Source organism: Martes martes (assembly GCF_963455335.1).
Source record: "Martes martes genome assembly, chromosome: 1".
Taxonomy (NCBI): domain Eukaryota; kingdom Metazoa; phylum Chordata; class Mammalia; order Carnivora; family Mustelidae; genus Martes; species Martes martes.
Window position 1 is genome coordinate 55761066 of NC_137888.1, and position 15596 is coordinate 55776661.

The 15596-nt window shown below is 40.8% G+C and overlaps 1 protein-coding gene across 1 annotated transcript; it reads right to left on the reverse strand.

Moving 5' to 3' along the window:
• Positions 1-4023: 4023 nt before the first annotated feature.
• On the reverse strand, positions 4024-15100 carry DPPA2 (developmental pluripotency associated 2; the record flags this gene model as incomplete). The annotated part of the gene is made up of 7 exons (XM_080799421.1): positions 4024-4132; positions 6802-6997; positions 8971-9232; positions 10118-10201; positions 10292-10452; positions 12794-12941; positions 15068-15100. The coding sequence occupies 7 exons, from the start codon at positions 15098-15100 to the stop codon at positions 4024-4026; spliced, it is 993 nt and encodes a 330-aa protein (XP_080655547.1).
• Positions 15101-15596: the final 496 nt, after the last annotated feature.

The following is a 15596-nucleotide window of genomic DNA, read 5'->3' on the forward strand; positions in this document are numbered from 1 at the left end:
CCCAGGGTCCTGGGATCAAGCCCTGCATTGGGCTCTCTGCTCGGCGGGGATCCTGCTTTCCCCTTTCCCTCTCTGCTACCTCTCTGCCTACTTGTGATCTCTGTCTGTCAAATAAATGAATAAAATCTTTTTTAAAATAAATAAATAAATAATAAAAATTAAAAAAAATAAGAAGAGATCTTTCTTGATTAAAATGAAATAGAAATTATAATCAAATAGAATGTCTAAAACTCAATTGAATCCTGGAGCTTTAAAAGAAAGTACAAAAAGTATTTTTGGGACAATTAAGCATATTTGAATATGAACTAGATATATATTATTATGCAATGGCTGTTTCTTAGGTTTGATAATGATATTGTGATTATATAAAAAAAAGTCCTTATTTTTAGGTGCATGCTAAAGTATGGAGGGGCAAAGAATGTCTGTTTACTTTATCGGGCAGGGTAATCAGTCAAAAACAAATGGAAAGTTTCATCAAATGTGGCAAAATATTAACAAATAGTGGATTGTATTCTTTCAACTTTGGAGCAAAATTTTTCAAATACGTAAAATGTAGTAATAAAACGCATCACTGTAAGCAGCAATATAAAAGGTACAAGTGTGTTCCTATATTTGAAATAGGTCAGTATACTTTACCACACTAACGAGCCAAGAGGGAAAAGTAGTTTTCAACAATGCTCTATAGTCTTTGGTGTACAAGTTCTATACCTTAAGTTTATCCCTTACTTTATACTATTTTTGATGCTACTGTAAATAGCATCATTTTAATTTCCTCTTCAGGTCATCACTACTAGTATGTAAGAATACAACTTGTATTGGGGCACCTGGGTGGTTCTGTCGGGTAAGCGTCTGAATTTTGATTTCAATGAAGGTCATGAGGATCTCAGGGTCCTGGGATCGAGCCCCACCTCAGACTCTGTGCTCTGGTTGGAACATGCACGGAATTTTCTCTTCCTCTCCCTCTGCTCCTTCTCTCTCTATATATAAAATAAATAAAATCTTTAAAAAATACAACCGAGGGGCGCCTGGGTGGCTCAGTGGGTTAAGCCTCTGCCTTCAGCTCAGGTTATGATCTCAGGGTCCTAGGATCAAGCCCCGCATGGGGCTCTCTGCTCAGCAGTGAGCCTGCTTCCCCCTCTCTCTCTGCCTGCCTCTCTGCCTACTTGTGATCTGTCAAATATTTTAAAAATACAACCAATATTTTGTGATGATTCTATATTCTGAAAAATTTGCTCTATTTGTTAATTAGCTTTAACAGGATTTTGAGGAATGATTTTTCTGTATATAACCTGTGTGTAGTTTTACTTCTGCCTTTCCAATGTAGAGGACTTTTTCTCTTGTCTAATTTTCTCTGGCTAGAAATCCCAGTACTATATTGCGTCGACGTGGTGACAACAGGCATTCTCATCTTTCTTCTAACTTTAGAAAAACTTTCTGCCTTTTACCACAGAATACATTGGTTGTAGGCTTTTCCTATATGGCCCCTATTATGTTGAGGAAGTTCCCTTCTATTCCTTGCTTAATGTTTTCATCACAAAGGGGTTTTGGTTTTTGATAAATGCCTTTTTTGAGGTGTTTTTCTTCTTCATTCTATTAGTAAGCATATTACATTGATTTTTGTTAAGGCGAACCACCCTTAAATGCAGGGATAAATCCCACTTGGTTGTAGTATATAATCCTTTTAATATGCTATTGAATTCAGTTTGTATTTTGTTGAAGGTCTATTAGATTATATGGTGTTTTGGATTTTGGCTAATTTAGTAAGTTGCTAGGAATGTAAATTGTTGCAGCTGCTGTGGAAAACAGTAGGAAGCTTCCACAAAGAAACTAAAAACAGAACTACCATATAATCTGGCAATTACACTTCTTGGGTACTTACCAAGAGAAAATGGAAACAGTAATTCAAAAAGATATATCCAAAAAAAAAAAAAGATATATCCAGCCTTATGTTCATTGTACAACAGCCAAGATATGGAAGCAGCCCAAGCGTCCACTGATAGGTGAATGGATAAAGATGTGTATATATACAATGGAATATTACTCAGCCGTAAAAAAATATCCTGCCATTGCAAGATGTATGGACCTACAAGGTATTGTGCTAAGTGAAATAACAGAGGAGGACAACTACCATATAATTTCACTTACATATAGAATCTTAAAAAAACAAAAAACAAAAACAGAGAACTGGTGTTTGCCAGAGGGGAGAGGGTAGGAGGATGGGCAAAATAAAAGGATTTGGGGATATTAAGAGGTACAAACTTTCAGGGCACCTGGATGGCTCAGTGGGTTAAGCCTCTGCCTTCAGCTCAGGTCGTGATCTCAGGGTCCTGGGATCGAGTCCCACATCGGGCTCTCTGCTCAGCAGGGAGCCTGTTTCCTCCTCTCTGTCTGCCTCTCTGCCTACTTGTGATTTCTGTCAAATAAGTAAGAAAAAATCTTAAAAAAAGAGGTACATACTTTCAGTTATTAAAAAAAAAATAAGTCATAGGAATAAGAAGTACAGCCTAGGGAATATAATCAGTAATATTAAAATAACCCTGAATGGTGACAAATGAGCATTTTGTAACTTATCCTAGTGAGCATTTTGTAACGTATGTAATGTCAAATCACTATGTTGTATACCTGAAACTAATGTAGTATTCTGTCAACCATACTTAAAATTTCAGAAAGATTGTAACAGTAGCCATATAGCCTTAAGAGCTTATTGATTAAAAACTTGTAACACATAAAAAAGGGCATTGAAAGCAAATACAGATATTAAGTCATTTATATCAATGTCCGTGATCTAAATATACAAATTAATCAAGAGTAAGACAAGCAACAGACTAGGAAAAATATCTTAAGACTTATCCAATAAATATATTCACTCAAAACATAAAAGAACCCAACAATAAGAAAGTGAACCAGATGAAAAAATAGGCAAAAAACCTGGATAGATACTTCACCAGATATACAGATGACAAATAAGCACATGATATACTACGCATTTCAGGTCACTGGGGAACTGCAAATTGAGATGAGATGTTTCCACACACCCATTAGGACGGCCAAGATCTAGAGCACTGACACCACCAAATGCTGTTAAGGAATTAGAGCAATGAGAACTCTCAATCATTGCTGGTGGGAATGCAAAATACCAGCCCCTCTGGGAGACAGATCTCCAGTTTCTTGTAATACTGAAGACACTTTTACCCCATGATCCAGCAACCATGCTCTCTGGTAGTTACCTAAGCTGAAAACGTATGCTGAGACAACCTACACACAAATGTTTACGGCAGCTTTACTCATAATTGCTAAAAGATGGAAGCAGCCTGGATGACTTAATATGTGAATGAATAAACTGAGGAACATGCAGGCAATGGGCTATTTAGCACTAAGAAGTGGGATACTAAGCCATGAAAGGTGGAATCTTAAATGCATATTGCTGTGAAATTAGTCAGTCTGAAAGGGCTACCCTATGATTCCAAATATGGCATTCTAGAAAAGGCAAAGCTGCAGAGTGATTAGGAGCTACGAGCGTGTTGAACAGACGGAATAAGAAAATTTTAGAGCAGGGAAGCTATTCTGATGACACTGTAATGGTGAGGATGTAGGCGGTCATGATCTACTTGTCAAGGGCCTAGACTGTTATGACACAAAAAGTGAACCTGTTGTGAACTATGGGCTTTGGGTGGTAACGATAGTCAACATAGGTTCAACAACTGTCCCACTCTGGTGCAGGCTGCTAATAGTAGGGGAAAGGGCTGGAGCAGTATTTCAGAACTCTGTACTTTCTGCTCAATTTTTCTGATACCTAAAATTTTAAAAAGTTTATTAATTAAAGCAGAGCTGATTTATATTCTATAGAACCAAATGCTCAAAGCAGAAGTAGGAGTTCACTTCTTGGCAGATGTCAAGTACAGAATCCAGACAGTCCCATCTGTACTCAACCTATCAAGCAACAAACACGAAGGCCGGCTAGGACAGAGCGCAACAACCAGTCACTGGGAGGCAAGTCAGTGGTAGCTGTGGGCTCTCCACCACTTATTCTTTATTAAGATATGGCCCATCCAAAGGGAATGATGTTGGTCTATTCAAACGAGGTCGCTTTTCCTTCCCCAGTGCCATTAATCTTTTCATCATCTTCTTATTTCTGTAAAGAAATTTAGTGAAGAATTTTGGAAAAATTCTTAAGAATAAGACAGACCATCCCATACCAAGTACAATAAATGTGGAATCCAATTCTGGAGTTCCTTAGTAGCTTGCCTCACCACCTAAGAACGGTGGGTAAAAGTACTTTACGTGGTAAAGAAAGGGAACTGGATTGTCCACTTAGTATCAGGGCTCTTATTCTTTTTCTGCAATCGGTTCCACTTCCTTTACTGATTTTCAACATTTGTTTACTCATTTGTAAGTAATCTCTACACCCAACGCAGGGCTGAAACTCATGACTTCCAAGATCAAGAGCAGCACACTCTACCAACTGAACCAACCAGGCACCCCAGCTCCACTTCCTTTATATTTACACTTTCCCTTTTCTTCCTGCAGCTTCTTCCCACATCCCTGCTCTCTTCATACTCGATCATGGTTTTCCCATTTATCACTAGAAAGAAACAAGAAAAGAAAAAAGAAAGGAAGGGAGAAAAGAAGGAAGGATGGAAACAAAAAGCTCCCTTAATCTTTCTGCCTCAACTACTATTTCATTCTTCACTCATGCAGAACAGATTATTAAGTATGTTCTGTTCCTAGTTTTTCACATGTTCTACTCCAACTTAAAACCACCCTATTCTGGGGTGCCTGGGTGGCTCAGTCATTAAGTGTCTACCTTTGGCTCAGGTCATGATCCCAGGGTCCTGGAATGAAGCCCTGCATTGGACTCCCTGCTCAGAGGGAAGCCTGCTTCCCTCTCCCATTCCCTGCTTGTGTTCCCTCTCTCACTGCCTAATAAATATTTAAAAAAACAAAAAACAAAAAACACAAGGGGTGCCTGGGTGGCTCAGTGGGTTAAAGCCTCTGCCTTTGGCTCGGGTCATGATCCCAGGGTCCTGAGATGGAGCCCCACATTGGCTTTGCTCAGCAGGGTGCCTGCCCGCCCCCCCCCCCCCGCCTCTCTGCCTACCTGTGATCTCTGTCAAATAAATAAAATCTCTAAAAAAAAAAAAAAACAAACAAACTACCCTATTCTGTTTCTACTGCCCCTCTCAACATACTCTCCAAAAGACCACCAATGGTGTCCTAAACTGATCTTCCTAACAGCACTGCATTAACCAGTCTTACACAGCCATCTCACAGCCAACCACTTCCCTCTGAAACTCTGCCCACTGCTTCCTTTTTCTACTTCTATTTCAGCCTCTACCTGTACTTTTTCAGTCTCCATTGATATGCTGCCACTGATACACTGATTCTCTCTTAGGTTCTTTCCTCTACATAATCCTATGGACAATTTATATGATAAAGATTCCCAACTGTGTTTCTCTACACCCTATACTTCTCCCAGAATTCTAGACTCCTGGCCAGCATGTATCACATTCCTGGCCACTTAATTGCACTCTACCTTTCCATCTAATAAAATAACAACTGTTCCCTGTACTCCTACATCCCTTAATTTTGTTCCATTCCTCTTTAAATTCTTTGCCAAGCTCATAGATTGCATCTTTCCAGAATTATTATAGTAATCTCTTACCTTCAAATTTAGTTTCTGTTGCAAGATTTCAATCCACTTAAGAGCCTTAGGTTTCCTCCACTCTTATATTACTTCCACCCAATTCCATTGTCAAAAGCTGAATTTTGTATTCAAAAATCAGGAGTGCTATGGTCTATATAAAATCTGAAGTGAGCTTATGTGTATGCTCAATGTATATTTCCCTGGGTGGTGAGTATACAGTTATTGTATTCTCAAAGGAGTCCATGTCCCTAAGTGACTAAGAAATTAAGTGCCACAGGATAGTATGAGACCTTATAGGGACGCCTGGGTGGCTCAGTCGGTTAAGCATCTACCTTCAGCTCAGGTCATGATCTCAAGGTCATGGAATCCAGTCCTGCACAGGGGTCCTTGCTCAGGAGGGAGCCTGCTTCTCCCTCTCCCTCCATTCTCCCTGCTTGTGCTCTGACAAATAAATCTTTTTTTTTTAAAAAAGAGAGAGAGAGAGAACTTTTATATAGATAGAAAACTTGTGGGAAAAAAAGAACTTTTATATAGATATAAAACTTGGTCTGCTCCTCCCTTTTCCCACTTATTTGTCAGTATAAGCTTCAGATATATTGACCTATTTGCAATGTCTAAGTATGTCATCTTCTTTGACTTCCATGTATCTGTATGGGCTGTTTCCACTAGTTGGGCCACCCTAATTATTACTTTCCAAATGGTAAACCTTCTCTCAGTACATGTAATCCCTTGGGAAGTTTCTCTAAGCTACCCAATGTGGTACTACCCCTACATTTTCACATGTAGGAGTAGGAGCATCTCCTACTCCTTTTCATTATAGAGTGCTACATGGATTTTATCTTTCTAATTTGTGTATCCCCAGGAAAAAATCTGATATTTGAACTCCAACTCTTTTATTTATTTATTTTTTTCCTTAAAACATGTCTCTAAAATGGAGGCAGTTAAGGTCCTAACTTGGATACTTAGTTTCTAAGAAGCTACATTTATCTGAGTTCTAATCCACTACTAAGTTTTCTGCTTCCTATTTTTGCCTGATCTATATGGCAAATTAAGAAAACAGCACACTGCCTTCTGCATTCTCCTACTAAATTATTCAGAAACCTATCCAGACATCTCCTTTGCTGTGTGCCACACTTAGAAAAATACTTAAGGGTTACCTCTTCACACATTCAGGGCATAACATGTTGTCTTCTAGGCCTGGGGATGGGAAAGTGCAGGCGGGTAACAGGAAGAGAGAGATCATCCTTTTGGGAGTGTCAGGCACCCAGGCCTGACCTGCATGAAATTGCAGACGAACCCAACCTTGTGTGCCTGCCAAGAGAGGTCTGCCATGGACCACACACCACCGGACACCTGAGGAGAAAAAGGGAGGCAAACACAAACAGCAAGAATCAAGTGACAGCGCCCTAACCCAACCTCTCAGCCAGTCACTCTCGGTTCTACTCTCATATTCTCTTGATCAATCAAATGAACGAAAAGTAAGAAAAATGTACACCAAAGATACTACAACCTGACTTCACAAATTATATAGTGCAAGAGGTATCAATTTTGGGAATGGTTGCTCTGTCTCTAAGATTTTGCTAAGTGGTTTACGTGGATAAATACATTTATTCTTAAGAGCATTATTAATATTTACCTTTTATTTACTTTTATTTGCAGGTCAGGTAGCGTAACTTATGTTAAATATCCTAACTTTCCCAGACCAAGACATGGATAAGATATTCTGAATCAGCCCATGTGCCCAACCATTACATTGCCTCAACTACACAAAACAGGCAAAAGGATCTCTGTTTAACCGAGTCTAAGGAACAGGGCGCCTGGGTGGCTCAGTCAGTTAGGCCTCTGACTTCGGCTCAGGTCTTAATCGCAGGGTCCTGGGATGGAGCCCTCTATGTGCTCAGCAGGGAGTCTGCTTCTCTCTCTCCCTCTGCCCCTTCTCCCTCCTTCCTAACTCCCACCTTGCTTCTGAGTCTGTGTGTGTGCAACACTCTCGCTCACTCTCTCAAATAAAATCTTAAAAAAAAAAAAAAAAAGCCTAAGGAACAATCTAATTGGGAAGATGGGATATTTGAGAGAAAGCAAAGTCCGACAGATATCAAATGTATGAAACTGAGAGAAAGGAGCAGTCACTGGGGGCTTACATAGCTGTAAAATCTCTCTCTGTTCTTCTAAGACAGGAGGAGAAACTGTGTATGTTTAGCACAGTGCAGCTGGAGGCTAGGCACACTCATGGATCACAGTAGGTGCTTAATAACTGCTGAATGAAGAGGAACTAAAAGGCTGATTTAGCATGTGTGGGATGCCACTAGCTCATACGGCACATTAACGAAAATCGGAAAGAGCTGTCTTCTCTGGGACCTCGGTCCTCCAGAAACAGCTCCAGGACTGCACAGTGCTTGTGCAAATAAGCAAGAAGTGCCCACTCCTCTCACAGAAGGGAGTGCAGCGTGGGGAGCAGGCAGCAGGCCCATTTCCACTCCCTGTCTTCCCTCTGGCTGGCTTTCTTGTGAGTGAACATCAGCCCTGTATATAAAAAAAATCGAGATCACTTCTGGTAATGGCGTGAAGAGCGGGAAAGAATTCAAGCCAAAAAGAAGGAAGGGGACTTTGTGCTGGCCTGAGATGGTGTCTACAGGAGATGAAAACAGAAATATGACATTCAGGAGCCAGAGCTGGCCCAAAGTGGAGCTAAGTTACTCCCCAGATCCCTTATGAGGGCTTTTAAAGTGCCAAATTGTATCTTCGAAGTCTCAAAATCATTCTATGAAGCACAATAGTCGCCATCATCACTTTGTAAATCAGGATACCAGGGCTTAAGCTAATTTGCCAATGCCAGAGACCTAGGAAGTAAGGATGTGAACCGAAGTTGTTCAGTTCTAACACCCACATGCTTATTGAGTGTTACAACAGCCTTGAAGGAGGGAGAGAAAGGGGAAGGCCTCAGACTGTGGTTGACCACAGTTATCAGATTATGCTTCCTTCCCACCTTGAATTTCTGCTATGATGAAAAAGGGTCACCACTCCATCACCTAGCTTAGACATTGGTCCATGCAAAATTTGACTACCTGTCAATGAAAGGATAATTCCTATGTAAATCTCCTATCCAATCTACAATATTTTAGCTCTTTCCCTTTTACTGCCTTTCAGTGGAGGACTTCTTTCTCCGGAATACTCCTCAGTCTTTTTTTTTTTTTTTTTTTTTTTGAAGTAGGCTCCGTACCCAGTGTGGGGCTTGAGCTCATGATCCATGAGATCTAGAGTTTGCATGCTCTACAGACTGATCCAGCCAGCCCCACCCAGTGCTCACTCTTTTAAGGTGATCTTACCAGAGGCTTGCAGCAGAAAGGTCTCAACAGAAGCAGGAATGGAACGTGAATTCACAGACTTGGACTGACTGGCTCTCGCAGCAATTCTTGACCATGCTGCCAACATGCCTTCCTGTGCTGATGTTACCACCTCGACTGTATTAATCCCCTCCTCTCTCTCACTCTTCTTATAACTTTTCCAAAGCCTTGCTTTCTTGGCCACCATCTTGCCTTTCCTTGAACATGACTGCAATTTAGCTTCTGGTGATGTTTCAGGAATATTCTGCAAATGGGATTCATGGTGAGGTTTCAGAGAAGTGCTACTGCCCTGAAGACTTTTGTGTTTTGTGTCAATTTTATCATTTTTTATACATTGACCCATATGTGTTAAGTGTAGGAAATACTTAAGATTATTAGTTCCTTTTGAGCAACTAAGAGAAATTTTTGATTGTTAAAACTGGGAGTGGGGAAAGCAGAAGACACTGCCACTGACATTTAGTGAGTAGAGACCAGGGATGTTTAGGCCTAAAATGCATGAGACAGCTCCCCCGCCCCAACCAAAACAAGGTATTTCGTCCAAAATGTCCATAGTCTTTTTTTTTAAGTTGAAGTATAGTTCACATACAGCATTTTATTAGTTTCAGGTGTAAAACACACTGATTCAACATTTATATACATTACCAAGTGATCACCGTAAGTCTAGCTACCATCTGTCACCATACAAAGTTGTTGTAATATGACTGACTATATTCCCTATGCTGTACACTGCATCCCCAATGTCTTATTTACTTTATAACTGGGTGTTAGTATCTTTTAATTCCTATCCCTTATTCTGTCCATCCCCCCAAACCTCTCCATCAGGCAACCTCCAGATCATTCCCTGTTTCTGTGACTTCGCTTCTGTTTTGTTTGTTTTTAGATTCCACATATAAGTGAAATCATGTACTTGTCTTTCTGTCTGACTTATGTGAATACCCTGTAGGTCGATCCGTATTGTCATAAATGGCAAAGATTTCTTTCTTTTTATGGCTGAATAATATTCCTTTGTATTATATATACATCTTCTTTATCCAAAATGTCAATAGCCCTGGTTGAGAAATCTTGCCTTAGAGATACAACATTTCTAGAAATAGTGGAATAGAAGGAACAATTCACAATCAGAACTCACCTTTCCATTCTCACCACACTCCTTACTCACCTGGTTTATTTCAGGGTAAGCATGTTTCTGGAGCCTCATATAAACCTCTATTTTCTAAGGACATTAAAAGGGGAAATGAACATTACAAACTGGCAAAGCTTTCCACACTTGCTCTGTGCAGTAGTTTCCCACCAGTGCACTCACCCGGCCATCAGTACTCAAATTCAGTTGTTGGCACCAGTTCCGCAAAGTGTCCCAACGTACTTTATTAAATGAAGGCAAACTGGTTGGTAAGGGAAGGACTTGCATATTACAACTATGTTTTGGACAAAACTTGAATTGTTCATTTATCTGAGGATGACAAACTGAGAAAAGAAGGAAATCAAAGTAGTCATAATTTAATTTTTAAGATGACAATTTAATAAAGTTTTTGCTAATTTCTTATAACCCAATTAACACACACACATCAAATATTTTTCTTCTACTACAAGTAACAGATTCTGTAATTAAACAACTTACCCAAGATCACATTTCCATTAAAATGGCAAACGTGGAACTCCAACCTCCATTTTATAATTTTTAATTTTTTTTATTTGATTTATTTATTTAACAGAGAGAGAGAGAGAGAGAGATCACAAGTAGGCAGAGAGGTAGGCAGAGAGAGAGAGGGGGAAGCAGGCTCCCTGCTGAGCAGAGAGCCCGATGCAGGGCTCATCCCAGGACCCTGAGATCATGACCTGAGCCGAAGGCAGAGGCTTAACCCACTGAGCCACCCAGGCGCCCCTCCATTTTATAATTCTAAATCCTGTTTTTTATAGCCACCAACAGCCACCTGGATAGAACATTAAATTGGATTGCTACACCAAAATGTCTAGATATGGGACCAAAAATACGAGTTGTCCCTACAGAAATCATCCAGCCACCAACGATACTGCATTCCATCAGCCTACCTCCTTCTCCTTGGTAGCACCCCATCTCACCTCACTCTCCTCAGGTGTAACCTGTCACTGTTTACTATGTGTTGAAGTCCTCATTCTTGGCCCAGAAAATAAAATCATTCTGAAAATACGGATCTGATGCCCTATGTGAAATACTAAGAACAGATTTAAAGGGTCATGACATTAAAAGCTGCTAGATATTTGATCAGAAATTATTTGCCAAGCAAAATACTAATCTGAGGAGATACTGATCAAAGGGTACAAATTTTCAGCTATATGAATAAGTTCTGGGGATCTCATTTATAGCATAGTGACTACTGTTAACAATATTATGCTGTATGTTTCAAAGTTGCTGAGAGCAGGGGTCCCTGAGTGGCTCAGTTGGTTAAGTGTCTTAACCGACACTTGATTCTGTTTTGGGTCATGATCTCAAGGTCGTGAGATTGAGCCCCATGTATCAGCCTCTGTGCTGAGCATGGAGCCTACTTAAGATTCTCTCTCTTGGGACACCTGGGCAGCTCAGTTGGTTAAGTGTCTGCCTTCAGCTCAGGTCATGATCCCAGGATCCTGAGATCAAGTCCCATATCAGGGTCCTTGCTCAGTGGGGAAACTGCTTCTCCCTCTGCCTGCCACTTCCCTTGCTCTCTCTCTGACAAATAAATAAATAAAATATTTAAAAAACAAACAACAACAAAGAGATTCTCTCCCTCTCCCTCTGCCCCTCATCCCCCTCAACATGCACTCACTCACATGCATGCACACGCTCTCTCTCTCTCCCAAAAATAAATAAATAAATAAATAAATAAATAAATAAAGTTGCTGAGAGCAAATATTTAATCACCACAGGATGTGGTGGGAGTAGGGAACTATGTGAGGTGATGGACATGTTATTCATTCATTCATTCATTTTAAAAGATTTTTATTTATTTATCTGACAGAGAGAGACACAGCAAGAGACAGAACAGAAGCAGGGGGAGTTGGAGAGGGAGAAGCAGGCTTCCTGTTGAGCAGGGAGCCTGACATGGGACTCGATCCCAGGATCCTGGGATCATGACTTGAGCCGAAGGCAGGTGCTTAACAACTAAGCCACCCAGGCAACCTGGATATGCTATTTAACCTTACTTGGGTAATCATTTGGCAATATAAATGTGTATCAGTCATCACACTGTACACCTTACCAGTGGATTACCAGTGGATTATATTTCAAAGCTGGAAAAAATCATTTCTCTTTACAAAAGGTATGTAAAATATGTGTCAACCAAAACAAAGACAAGATTGAGCTTCATGGGTTGGGAATCTGAATTCCTTTCCTTTCCTGTAAGAACCACGCTCTGTCCAAGGCACTCCACATGCCCAGTTTTTGTGTCTTAAAAGCAAGGCATGATGCCTAGCAATTGAAAAGTGTGGGAGTTTGAGAACTCTCATACCCAGGTAATCAAGGTGAGATTTAAGATTGGTGTTGTACAGTTAAAGGATAAGAAAGAGAAATCAGGGGCACCTGTGTGGGTTAAGTGGGTTAAGCCTCTGCCTTTGGCTCAGGTCATGATTTCAGGGTCCTCGGATCGAGCCCTGTATCATGCTCTGTGCTCGGTGGTGAGCCTGCTTCTTCCTCTCTCTCTCTTTCAGCCTACCTCTCTGCCTACTTGCGATCTCTGTCAAATAAATAAATAAAATCTTTAAACAAAAGAGAGAGAGAGAAAGAGAAATCATTTTCCTCAGCTTCCCAGAGCTGGGGAAGCAGCAAACTGAGCAATCCACAACTTCATACCTTTATCACTTGACCCAGGCACCATCAGGCTGAATTCTGAAGTTGAAGAAACACTTGATTCCATTTGATGTTCTTCATTAGGCTCCTCATTCACTGGAACCAATGTGAGAATCACACTTTCTTCCTCTACTGCCTCCTCAGAGAAATTCTGGAAAGGGAAGAATCAATCAAGGATTCTCATTTGATGCCATACAACTAAACTGCTTACATTCAAAGCACAATTAATAAGAAACTCAGAAACCAATAGGCGGCTGGAGAGAAGACTCAACAGTGATTCCTTGAATTTAATGTTGATGAGCAGACTCTTTATTAAGTAAGAGAAACAGGGTTTCCTGGCTAGCTCAGTCGGTGGGGTGTGTGACTCTTGGTCTCGAGGTTGTGAGTTTGAGTCCCACGTTGGATATAGAGAACATTTTAATAATTTAAATTTTTAAAAATGGTTAAGACGGGTGCCTAGGTGGCTCAGTCAGTTAAGTGTCTGCCTTCAGCCCCTATTATGATCCCAGGGTCCTGGGACTGAGCTGCGTGTCAGGCTCCCCACTCAGCAGAGAGCTGGCATCTCCCTCTCCCTCTGCTGCTCCCCAACTTGTGCGCGCGTGCTCTCTCTCTCAAATAAATAAATAAATAAATAAATAAATAAATAAAATCTTTTTAAAAATAAAAAATGGTAGAGAAACAATGAGGAAATGGACAAAAGCAGATTTACAGGTGGATGTCAATGAAAGGATATGTCTCGAGTTTGGGGAAACCAAGGCCTTCCTCTCCCTCAGCTGAAACAAATACTTGCATTTTATTTGCTAAATCTGTACGGAATGTGTTCCTACCTTCCCACCTTCTATCATGATTCCCCATGATTCCCAATCCCAGCTCTCATCAACTCTCATTGGTAGAAGCAATAATTTCCTATCATTCCAAACTCCATTCTGAAACCATTCCTTCTGCAGACTGCCCTCCTGCTTTTAAAAAACAAAACAAAACGAAATGAAAAACACTTCAATGGCTTCTCATTGCTATTCAGGTTAAAGACAAAACTCCCTTGTGTGACCTACAAACTTCTGGAGTCTGACCTCTGCCTGTCACTCAGCTCAAGACCCCTGAGCATTCTGAGCTCCTGTCATACTGGCCTTATTTCACCTCGAGGACCGGAGGGGAGTGAATGTATATTTTACTGTTGCCATCACAGCAGCACACGCAGTGCCCAGCACCAAGTGGGCAGTCAAAGCTCTTCTAATGAGCTAACGAAAGAAAGAAAGAATGGGTAGGTAGGAAGGAACCAACACCTCCTGGTTTTGTATAGCACACACGTACTGTGCTAGGTACTTTCTGTAGTTCGCTCATTTAACCTTCATAGCACCTTCACAGCAATTTATCCATTTTCCTATTTTACAAATTAGGTAACTGAGTCTCAAAAATTAAATGAACCACGTCAGAGTATACTATGCTTAAGGTTCCTCCCAAATCCGAAGGTAAATAAACTCCATTGCAGCCCTATCGCAATACTTTCTTCTCAGAACAGCCAAGCGGATCTGATGGGGCCATGCCCTTCCCACTTCCCTCCCGAAATGGCTTCCCACTGCTCACACTCTGATCCTGCATATGTATAACTTTTTATTTTTTTCTTAATTTGATTCTTAAGTCATCTCTATACCCAGCGTGGGGCTCGAACTTAGAACCCCAAGATCGAGGGACACAGGCTCCACTGACAGACTGAGCCAGGCGCCCCTGTGTAACACTCTTTCAAAGCACTCCTGCACACATTCATACAACATTATCGGGGGACTATTACTCCACTCTAGAGGTAAGTGGGGGCTCAGGGCAGCAGTAGGACTCCATCATCACATACTTAATATCTGCGAGGAGGAGACAGTCCCACAATAAAGAAACCAAACTGGTCACTTCACTTTCTGACCTTACCCACATTACCTTTTCTCACTGTCTTTTTAGGGTCGCTCTCTACTTTACGTTTTTTCTCTTGCTCAGCTAGGTCTTTCTACAGAATTAATCTCTTACTTCGACCTAGGAATGGCAATCTTTACTTTCTCCTTTTCACTCTCACCCAAATTTTCTCAGAGCCACACTCCGTGCAAGAAAAGTAATAATCCACTTGTAAAGAGGAGGGACTCCAAGACCGGAGATTTCTTAGACCCAGACAGACAACCAAGATTTGGCGTAAGAAGGAAACATAAGCAAACTCTGGAAAGACTCTGAAACATCTAAGGGGAATCTATGGGGGAAATCTCTGGGGAAAATCGATTCGGTTGGAACTAAACTTACCTGCTCATTGTTGTTGTAAGCGGAGTACGCCATTTTCAGGGAGGGTTCCGAGGAAGGCAAAAGCTATCTACCTCTGGACATCTGCCCTTCACTTCTTTTCACCTGAGGGCTTCCAGCCTGATTTCTCCTTTTATAAGCAAATGTCTCTGTCTACTTCCTGTTTCCCAGAAGAGCTGTTTTCCTTCCTCCTCGTCTTCCCCTCCCACAGTATCTGCCGGTGTGACGATGTCATCGGTTTTACACCAGGTCTTGTCCATTATATGACAGTTGAGATGCTGGGTAATTAATATCACTCCTAATACATTTTAATACATTTTAAAATAAAGATTTTTAGGGGCACCTGGCTAGAGCATAAGACTCTTCATCTCCCAGTCTGTGAGTTTGAGCCCACATTGAACTTAGAGTTTACTTAATAATAATAACAAAAGATTTTTTGTCTTTATTTCTTTAAGGTGAGAGTTGGGAGAAAACTGAAAGTGACAAATTCTTGGTAACACGTTGCAAATGAATGAAAAAATATTTTTAGGGG